The sequence below is a fragment of the Nannobrachium achirus genome (genome assembly GCF_963921795.1).
Source record: "Nannobrachium achirus genome assembly, chromosome: 19".
Lineage (NCBI taxonomy): Eukaryota > Metazoa > Chordata > Actinopteri > Myctophiformes > Myctophidae > Nannobrachium > Nannobrachium achirus.
In genome coordinates, this window is record NC_137826.1 from 34,150,652 (window position 1) to 34,161,980 (window position 11,329).

Genomic DNA, 11,329 nt, shown 5'->3' on the forward strand with positions numbered 1-11,329 from the left:
CACCAAAATACACAATCCCATGCCATGTAGATGCAACAAATATGTATCGTCAATTACCCGGCTTCTTTGGCCTCTGGGCTCCCCCTTGTCTATTCTGGTCTGTGGTGCTTGGCACGCGGGGTCTAGATGGCTTGGCTGCAGGCTTGACTTTTTTGGTGGGCGCGGGTGTGGTGGTGGGAGGCTGAGTAGTGGTGGTGGTGGTGGGAGGACGTTTAGGTTTTATTACCACAGGTTTTGAAGGGCTTGAGCCCACACGGGGTCCTGCCGCGGAGTCAGTGGAAGTGGACCGAGAACCACGTGGGATGCTGTTGTAGCTGACCATGAAGCCATCGGACGTCACACTGAGGTCGGACACGAACTGGACAAGCATCACATTGCCGTTGCTGATAACGGTTCTATGGGTGTCATTGGGAAGAGAGAAAGAGAGAGAGAAAGGGAACAGATGAGGAGGCAAATGTTCAAATGTATTTCTTGAGCACTTAATCACTGTTTGCCAAAAGTAACTAAGGAAACGAGACAACACCCCCTGTCATTAGACCTCAATCAGGTGAGGGGAAAAAACTGTTGATGGGAAAAGAAAAAGAAGAAACCTCTTCCTTCCAGGACGGACAGGTGTGCAATAGGTGACGATGACAGACAATTAAAAAAGCAATCACGATAATACTAGCCATAAAAACAAGAGAGAGAGAAAAAAAAGAAAACAATGATAATAACCTTACAGTACTACTCAGAGGTTCTGAAATTGTGGTCCTTGAGGGGGTCCACAGCTAAATTATTGATAATTAGGAACCAAATGAACCCTCTCAAAGAGGCTACAAAATAATTCTGTACACTCTTGTTATGGGAGTCTGTGGCCCACCTAATGCATAATGCCTGCTGGTCTACTGATCCAGGCGCATACCACTTAGGCATTGCCACATAGGCATGGATGCCTGGTGGCGTCGCCGGTTCAATTCCCGATCCAGACAACCTTGCCGCATGTCACTCCCCGTCTTTCCCCCCATTTCCTGTCAGTCTACTGTCCTATCAATAAATGCATAAAAGCCCAATAACAAATCTTTAAAAAAGAAGAGAACCACTGCTCTATATGGCTACTTACTCCGGGCTCTTATCGCCACAGTATTTTCCAATCAGACGAGAGTCGTCTCTCTCTCCTCCGTTGAAGAACGCCACGTAGTCAAAGCGGCAGTAGGTGTCAGACTCTAAGCCAAACTTGTCAAACTTCACTTCAACGACCTGGTAACGAAACACAGAAAGAAACAGGACTGTGATGTACAGTAGGTGGTTCTCAACCTGTGGGTCAGGACCCCCAGGGGGGTCCCCAAATGATTAACTTAATGTGCAACATTGTTTTCTCGCTCAACACTAAACAAACCAACATAAAGTTAAAGTGTATCTGGGTATCTGCACATTTCTAAAGTGACATTTTAAGGACTTTTTAATACCTCTAAAATGACAAATTAAACATTGGCTAAATTGTCAAATATTAGAGGCGTTGTGAGCATGTACATCTGCTATTTTCACAACAGAACCGGGTTATACAAAATGTAATGCCTCAACTCTTTGTACTCGTCAGGGTGGGGGGGTCCCCAGTTGAGATATGATTATTTTGGGGGTCGTGGCCTGAAAAGGTTGAGAACCACTGATGTACTGTATGGTGACTACACAAAGGAATGTGTAAATGGAACATCAGAAACGTGTGAAAGTGACCATATCGGGTTCCACGGTGACAAGCCAGGAGCATGTGATGCCTGCTGGATATTTCTTGTCTGGCCAGTTGGGTGTAGTGATTTCTCCCTGGGCTTTTGTCATCTTCCCCCCACAGAACGTGTCATCTGAAAAGAAGTTGTATTAGGTAGAGAAATGAATACACCGACCATATTGTGTTAGAAGACTGCTGTTTTTCAACTCAGGACAAATAAATCAGCAGTGCAGGGACAGGGAACAATGGTCAATTATACAGGTCATGCGTAGTGTACCATTTGCATGGGGTGTTCCTCCGCTGAAATAAGCCACAAAGCCTCTGCCTTGGTTCTCAGTGTCAGACACCATTTCCAGCATCATTGTGTTGGTGGTGGACATGAGAGCGCCGGGCCGGAAAGTCCCGCAAAACCGCCCGAGCTTTTGGACCATGTTGGAGTGGCCGTTGTACACGTCCAGGTAGTCATAGCGACAGAGTGCGTCAGCCTCCAGGTCAAAGATGCGGAAGGAGAGCATGACCACGTTGCCCTCGGGGACCTGGATGGAGTCAGACAGAAAGGTCTCATGAAGGCTGTGGGTGAAAATATCAACGGCAGAGTGTGTGGGTGTGAATAGTTGGGGTGCGGTGACTCACGGTGATCCGCCATGTGCATTTGCTGTTGGGTTTGTAGAAGCTTGGAAAGCCCTCGCTGCCAACAAATCCGGAATCTGCAACCAGGTCTCCTCCACAGTGGAAAACGGGCCTGGAACAGTGGAAAGAATAGCACTATAATGACGTAGGGATACAGAATATTATCAATATGATGTGTTATATCAGTGGTTTTCAATCTTTTTCATATCAAGGTCCACTATATTTCAGCATTTGAGCCATGGACCACCATTTGATGAGATTAGCCTCTCAGACCCCAAACTGAAAAGAATATTTTGTTATCGTTGGATAACATTTTGTCCATTTGTCCATGATGCTGTATTGATGTTGGTACCATAGGAGAGATAATAGGAGGCAAACGTTGATCAAAATAACAATTCTTTTACATTCTCTAATTGTGTAGACTTCTTAAAAATTAAGTAATGCAAAATGCATTACTTAATTTATAAGAAGTCTACACAATTATTAAAACAACATTTAATGTTTATATTGTTAAACATTAAATGTTGTTTTAATAATTGTTTAACCCTAACCCTAACCCTTTCATTTTAACTCTTGAGGCCGTAAAATGAAACCAAAGGGACCCATATTTTACACTATAATAAGGGTCTAAAAGGGTCCATTTAGTTACCAACTCTCCCTCATTTAGCTGGAGGAGTGGGGACCACCTGCAACTCACTCAAGGACCACAGGTGGTCCCCAGACCACTGGTTGAAAACCACTGTGTTATATGATACTATCATATTCTATATTAAAACAACCCACTAATACCTCACACATACAGTGAATCATGTCCTGTTGAGCTCTGTAAATCCCTTAAGCCGCGCCAACAAGAATGCCTCCCTCTTGGCTGATGTCCTTGAAAAACCTCCGTAGAGGGTTTTGTTACTCAACAACTATGTTGCGTTTCAATGGATCGTTGCAAGAATTCAACTGTGACTCAACTTGGCTTTCAATATCTCTAACCCTGTACATGGCTATGATCATGGCTTTCCCAAAGATCTTAACAGATGATTGTTTCATCTCATGAATTTGCTTTTGGCTAAAATAGAAAATAAAGAACAAAGAACAAAATGACTATTAATTAAAGTTCTACAGCTGGATGCTTCAATAACACATCTTTGTTTACGTATACAGCACACAGGTTACTATTACCCCAAACTGCAAGTAAATACAGCAAAACCGGCTGACGATAAATAATGAGAGTCGGGTACTAGGGTAGTATTTTGGGTAGTACCCTGTCAGAATAACAAAACAACATACGTAAAATGGCTGTTCTTCTGATATTGTTGAAAACAACTCGAAATGAAAGCTGGAGGTTTTAAAGTTGTGATATAAACTCATGGTCATTTTGTGTAGCCTGCATCAAATCAAGTGTGTTGTTATTCAATTGACTCTGACTCAGTCAGTCCGAATGATTGTTTTCTGCAAAGGAAAATGCCCTTGTCAAAACTATAGCTGACAGAGATACACACAAACCATAATTCAATTTATTTGTTTTAGCCTGCTAGTTGATAGTCTGCTAGTCAGTCTGTTGACTGAGAAGATAATTTGTTTTAAATAGCTAAAATGACAGGCCAGAATATACAGAATAGATATCTAAAACAGATTCCTTGTCAATATAATAACATTTTGATTGGAATCAAGTCCAGGTCTGTGTATACTTTCATTGCAGATACGCCAATCTTCATTTGAGGACAACGAAAGCAAGAGATGTTCACAGCATAGAGCTTTTTCTGAAGTCCTTGACCAATGTATAATGGGAAAGAACTGTGATCAATTTACTTGCATAATAATTTGATTAATACTTTGATGGAGACGGAAAGAAAAGTTAAAAATGCAACAGGAATTAATATATTTGCATTATGAAAATATGATACAAAAACCTACAGACACTTGGGCAGACACAAATATTTCATTTTCTTATCATCTCTCCATGACAGTTTTTCTCTGTAAGACTTCGTCATCGCTGATTAATGCTGAAGAACGACAACAATAACAACAAAAATAGGTCCTCTATAGGACCCATCCCTTCAAAACGTCTCGCCTCAGACACAATGGAAACAGCAGCTACAGTATTTAAGGAACGCAGACAGACTGCAGAACCCCAGTACAGTGAGACAGTCTCAGACAGACTGCAGAACCCCAGTACAGTGAGACAGTCTCAGACAGACTGCAGAACCCCAGTACAGTGAGACAGTCTCAGACAGACTGCAGAACCCCAGTACAGTGAGACACAGACAGACTGCAGAACCCCAGTACAGTGAGACACAGACAGACTGCAGAACCCCAGTACAGTGAGACACAGACAGACTGCAGAACCCCAGTACAGTGAGACACAGACAGACTGCAGAACCCCAGTACAGTGAGACACAGACAGACTGCAGAACCCCAGTACAGTGAGACAGTCTCAGACAGACGCCTGTTGATCAGAGCCAAGCAGTTCTGGAGCCAAAGCATCCTGAACCGACCCCACAGACAGATGCAAAAGTAATAACATCTGGAGCCGCTCAGCCACCGCAGGCGCAGACTCTCAGTTTTGCCTCACATCACGGCTAAGAAAACCAACAGGACACTGAATGAGAGTTAAATGCACTCAGTTATTTAGGCAAAAACCGTCATTGGCACAGAATGAGTTAAGGGCACGGTCACACTGCACTTATATTTTACCTATGAGGGCGGATTCTGTCAATGAACTTCAATGGGAATGGAGTGGTTTGCTGCCATTTGCGTATTTCTGCAAAAAACTACTCCACTCTCATTGAAATGCATTGGCAGAATCCATCCTCATGGGCAGAGACGGGCACAAAATACAAACAAGGATTTGAAATACTATGTGAAATACTTACCAGGATGGTCAGTATTAGACCAAGTACTGACCAAGTATTTGTAATCTTTTTCAAAATCCTTTTTTGTATTTTGTGCCCATCTCTGCTCATAGGTAGAATACAAGTGTGGTGTGACTGTGTCTTAATTTAACACAATGCTCTTTTTTTTTACGAGGAACAGTTACCACTACCAAACCAAATGCAACATAATTTCAATTCGATTCAATTTGATTAAAGTGTCAAATCACAACAAGTTGTCTCAATACACTTTCCATGTAGAGTAGAGACCCGACAGTCCCACCCTCAGCAAGCAGTTTTGCGACAGTGGCTCTTTAAAGAACTACGCCATCCCCTCTTAAGTTGAGAAGGTACTTTCCATTACAAGTAGCCAAAACTTGCACATAAGGAAAACACCAACTCACCTGGTATAGTTGCTCTGTTGTTGTTGTTCTTGTTCTTGTTGTGCTAAACAGAGGGTCAGGAGCAGAGGGAGAGCCCAGATGCAGTCCTCAGGCTTCATGATGCCGTGGTACTGTGCACAAACTTCACAAAGCAACAAACTTCAGCAAAAGAGGGGAGGCGGCGGCGGGAGACAAGAGGTGAAGCACGGGGGAGGGAGACCCTTTGGAGGAGAGGCGGAGAGAATGAATGAGTGGGTTTAAGAATGGTAGGGGGTATTAGAAACAGGAGAAGACAGACAGAGACAAGAGATGCTGAGAGGACAGAAGCGAGAGAGTCACAAGGAGGGATGACGAGAAAGGGTGGGGAGAGAAAGAGAGAGGAGGGCTTTAATTATATCCAGATGTGCTCACTATAATGACATTAAATGTAATGTAGGGGGGGGGGCATCGAGAAAATAGGACACTGAGGAATGAAGACTACATAGCAATGCACAAACGTACTTATTGGCATGGGTCTTTCTCTACACAGACCCATATCCACATGAGGTCAATTTTTACTCTTTCATAGTTAAATTATCACTGTGCATGTGGATTTTATGCCATAGTATCTGGTTTGGTTCAAACCTTTTTTCTTTTTTTTGAGCAAGGCCATTCTTTCATCATGGCACGTTGCACTGTTAGCAGACAGTTTTCTGGGAAACTCTGCAACACTAAAATAGAGTGGATAGTCATTATAGCTTGAACTGTCTGTGGCCGGTCCTTGAGAGACTGGGTGATGATTATGCAGAGTGCACAGGTGGAGGTTGAGCCTCGGGCTGCAGGAGATAAAACACTTTACAAGTAAGCCCATGTCTAAATTCCAGTGCAAGCTGGGGATGAATAATTTGGATAGAGTAGGGATTATCTCTATTATAACCAAATGAATAAATTAAGAAAAATAGGTTGCAAATCAACAATGGTATCATTTTGTAGTCAGACCTCCAAGCAGATTTATTATCAATATCTGTCCCTCGCTATTTCAACAGATCCGAGACAAAAATAACGACTAAAGTATAATTCTACCACTTTCCTTTCAACAACAAAGAGAAGAAAAATTAGTAAATAGTAAAAAGATTCACGGGCGCTGGGGCATTTTGGCCCCAAAAGTTCTCCTCTGCCTACAAAATGATGTCAGACTTAACAGCCCCATACATATCAAAAGTAGGAATTGACACAAAGTCTCCAAGTGTAGCCCCCTGATAGGGACACACAGAAAGTATCTACGGTAGCAGCATAAAATCTGCCAACCTCTTTCCTTCAAACCGAATCTCCCTAGGTCCCCTTGGGGTCCTTTGGCTCCTATATTAGTCAGAAAGTATCTGTCTGCCCTCCACAATCCACAGGAACAACACTCTTGAGGAGGAAGTGGTCTCTCTGTGTCTCATTGTGGAGAATTTCTAGATGAGCCAACCCTTTGGCCTACATTGGTGGGGCCTGTAGAGGGGATGTCGTTTCAATAACCCCATAAAAACCAGCCACATATTATTGGGGAGCAACCAAGCTGCAACACCGTGATCAAAGCCCAACAGGAGGAGGCGACAGGCCCATAGATTCACATACTAAAGCCATGTGGCTTTCAGTCTCCAATTACCAGCTCCACTGGTGTTTTTAACTTACTCAAGTCACCATTAGGTGTCGTACTGTGAAGTAGTATTACACTTCAACAGGTAAAGGGTAGAAAAATGCACTGAAATGCACTAAAACAGCTGCTTCTGCTCGCACAGTGCAAGAGAAGTAAGTGAGCCTCCCCCCCCACCGTCCTGCTGTTTGTGTTAAGTAAGCCAAACCCCTGATAACAGGCAGCGCGACCAGGAATGTGGTGACGTGCTAGATCTGCTGGGGGCGGATGGCGTCTGCGTAAGCACAACTGTATGTATGTGGAGTATGAAGAGGAGGAAGAGGGGGCCTCTGCAGCTATCACTGTAACTCAATTGACCTCTACGCTATGCAGGGATCCATACCAAACATATAGGTTTCTAGGATTCTGCTGCCAGAAACCTCAGAGCTGCTGAGAAAGTTGGAGAAGCATTCCTTTCAGAGAGGAGTGGGTTGAAATGACAGGGGGGAGTATGAGAGTGGGAAGAAGACAGATTAGTGATGAAGGGAGGGCATGGGGGAGTTGTGGAAAGAACAGGAAAATGGGGAGAAAAGTGAAACTAATCTGCTAGTTGGAACATGAAAAACATGGTGTTAAATTCTTTATGGACACTGGCTGATACAGCTTTCCCTGTCAGATTGGCATAAATTATATATTTCGGGCGGAAAAAAAGAAAAAGAAAAGAAAACTAGAAGCAGTGCTCTTCCGAGCACAGGTCTCCACCAGGTCAGGCATGTAATGTGTTTTACATAAGTCGGCCTCCTGATGGCGCTATAAAAGGCTGATGTAAAAAATGCAGGGAAAAGGTTTTACCTTGGCCTCTAAGGAGTGCGCATACAAAGTTTGACACTAATCGGTGGAGTTATAGGTGAAAACATGAATCGGCCTGTTATAGCGCCACCATGAGGCTGATTTGATTTTTCTTAAGTGGCATTTATTCCTCTGCCTATTGGGAATGTGCATGCACAATTTCACCAAAATCGCACACTGCGTTCAGGATTTCAGGCATTTTATTCAAAACTGACCAATCCTGCAAACTTTGAAAGCCAGTTTTAGCCAATCAGGATGGAATATGGAAAATCTGACACATCCATGTCGATCACATGACTGTAGAGATACTGTCTACTGATTTACGTGATTTTTGGACAAAATCTGTAGGAGTACTGGCAAAAGTTAGTTTTGCAAAAGTCGGCCTCCTGGTGGCGCTAGAACAGGCCCATGTGAAATATTTGGGGCAGAGGTTCTGAATTGGTGTCGAGGGAGTGTGTGTGCACAGTTTGGCAGCGACCGGGCCAACGGCGCCGGAGATTAGCTGGTAACGGACAAACGGACGGACGGACGGAGGGGAATGAATGAATGAATGAATGAATATTTTATTTTCGTGTCTGGACAATATTTGACCCATCCCACATGGGATTATCAGACACATCAAATACATACTGTACGTATAACCAACAAAACAACATTCCAGTGTGCATTCCACCAACAGCTTAATACAAATACAGTATCTCACAGGAGTGAGTACCTTACTGAAGTGCCTTACAGGAGTGAGTACACCCCTCCCATCCCTGCAAACACTCGAACGCCTGCAGAGATGAGAGGGGTGCACCCACCCCTGCGATACACTACATCTCCATATGGCCTGCACATAACACAAAAGTCAACATTTAACTTCAACTATAAGTCACCCTTCTCCTCCTACCCCACGCTTTAAATAGAAATTCTGCAAAAGCAAATACATGATCAAAAAGAAATGTAATTAAGGAACCATACTCGTACTCTATTAAATTAATGTCGGGGTTATGAACTTTTTTAAATAAACATACTCTCAAATCATGATATAAAGGACAGAATAAAATAAAATGTATTTCGTTCTTTCTTCCTCTGCTAGGCCCCTGTACCTTCCTGTTTCAATGTGTAGGGGCAGAATGCCACATCTTAATTGCGCACAGAGTGACCTTTGACTCTTGGGTAAATTATACAAGATATATTTTTCACATTTATAATCTTGTTTAAGTAGACAATATGTTCTTAATTTGGGCTTCTGCCAAATTTCTTCTGCCCAAGACTGAATGCATTTCGCACGGATTCTAGTAACAAATTCCACCATATTAACTGATGTTCTCTGGAAATAATGTTCCTCGAGACCACATTCTACCAAGAGATCCGAGACTTCTGAAACCCATTCCCCATTCACAGATAGATCCCAGTAAAATATTTGGCTAGCCATCCTATTGGGTGGCAGACCCATCAACCTGTTCCAAAGATTTACCATGTTGGCCTGCCATCTAATTTTACAGGGGTCCCAGCCCATATCACCATTGAATGCTGGAATTGGTGCGTATTTATGTAAGGGGAAAACATACTCTCCCTCAGCCTTCGGCTGGTGGAGACAATGAAAGACAAAACAAGCATAAGAAGATATCTAGTCTGCCTTCTCAAAGCATGCAACAGCTGTGAGTGCATAATGTGAAGGAGACAAGCCGAAAGTGATGATTTCAGAACAATTAACCTGTCTGTGCTCTGTCATTGTGGTTTCTTCCGGCGGTCACTCTCCAATTCAGGATAAAAAAACAAACATTACTAAAATACACTTCATCGCTCGTTCATGATCCCAGAAGAAGTTAAAAATAAAGGCTTGGCCGTTATGCTGGCCTATATTTTTGAGGGAATTCCCCAAGACAACATCAGAGGTGGAACAAGGCACTACACAATCAAATCCTCAGTGTTAATTTATCCATTTGTATAACTCTCAAGATACAAGAGGGTTTTATATGTCACTCACTCACTCACTCATACAGGTACAAGTAGCGCAATGTTGGTGTGGCATGTTCCGCAAGGCTGTGTAATAACATCAATACGACAATAAGATAGTAACAATGATAATACTGGATGTAATAAATAATTATTTTATGGAAGTTATTTAGGCAATAGTACAGTATAAAACACTTTAGCAGCTGCTGTGTAGAAGGTCTCAAACATGGAAGGGAATGTTGAGTAAATTAGCTGACTATTCTGTCCATTCGTCAGAAAAGGCAGGCCACCACAAGCCTTTTGTGATCCACTGGACTTGCACGGTGGCACTGTTTGAAGTCTACAGACCTCGTAAAGGAATTTTAACATTATTGTCGGATATTATTTACTTTTAATATAACTTAATCACTAATATTGCCACCATGCCTTGATTTATAATTTAGGACGAATTTAGCAAGCACTTTTAATCCAGAGCAATAGCTGAACGGTTAGTGAGACCGCCTAGAACTCTAGAGGTCCCCGGTACGACTGCAGCTTTCAGCAATGTGTCCAAGTGTCCCTGAGCAAGACACTTAACTCCTAATGGCTCCCCCTCTGCATTCCTCTGTGTGTATATATACGTGTATATGTAATATAAAACAATCTGTATTGAAACTATACACACTATATCATACATGGGCAACTGGCGGCCCGGGGGCCACATGCAGCCCCCACCTTCGCTTAATGCGGCCCCCACCTTCGCTTAATGCGGCCCGCATGAGTATATAACTAAATGCGTTTGAAATTAAATCAAAATGTTACATTTCAGGATTCCAATTAAAAAATAACAAAAACTAATTCAAAAGAAGAAAAAATAGCCGATCTACAAGCTCAATTTTTGCTTCTTTTGTATGAGATACTGTAGTACAATGACAAAGTAGGACGTAGCAATATGCATTGTGGCCCTCTGGAGTGAAGGTGGAAATATAGTGGCCCTCACCATCATCAAAGTTGCCCACCCCTGCACTATATGATGCCAGGTCTACAAATGAAGACTAGGGCAAGGGCTAAGGTGGAGTCTGAAGAGGTGAGTCTTCAGATTGGGAGTGACTCTGAAGTTCTAACTGCAACGGGAAGTACCTTCCACAGTTTTCGGGAGCCATACATGTAAGAGTCTGGGACGTGTGGAGCGTTGTCCCGGATGTTTTAGGGAAGGCTCTGACAGCTTGCTGGCAGGCAGGCAAAACTAAAAAGGGCTCTTCTGTGTGGAGTTTGCATGTTCTCAAAAGGCATGTTTAAAAACCATACAATAATCAATGGCTTTGTTTGCCCCCACAGGCAAGGCAACACCTGACCTGCTGAGTGCTCACTGGGTACAAGG

General features: G+C 42.9%; 1 protein-coding gene across 1 annotated transcript in view; it reads right to left on the reverse strand.

Moving 5' to 3' along the window:
- pcolcea (procollagen C-endopeptidase enhancer a) overlaps positions 1 to 5,888 on the reverse strand; it is a 7,804-nt gene extending 1,916 nt beyond the window's left edge. The window contains exons 1-6 of the mRNA XM_080749069.1: positions 5,601 to 5,888; positions 2,336 to 2,444; positions 1,980 to 2,238; positions 1,711 to 1,835; positions 1,100 to 1,236; positions 58 to 395 (exon numbers count right to left, since the gene is read on the reverse strand). Coding sequence (XP_080605195.1) covers positions 58 to 395; positions 1,100 to 1,236; positions 1,711 to 1,835; positions 1,980 to 2,238; positions 2,336 to 2,444; positions 5,601 to 5,698 — 1,066 coding nt within the window. The 5' untranslated portion in view covers positions 5,699 to 5,888. The remainder of the gene's footprint in view (positions 1 to 57; positions 396 to 1,099; positions 1,237 to 1,710; positions 1,836 to 1,979; positions 2,239 to 2,335; positions 2,445 to 5,600) is intronic.
- Between the last annotated feature and the right edge of the window lie 5,441 nt (positions 5,889 to 11,329).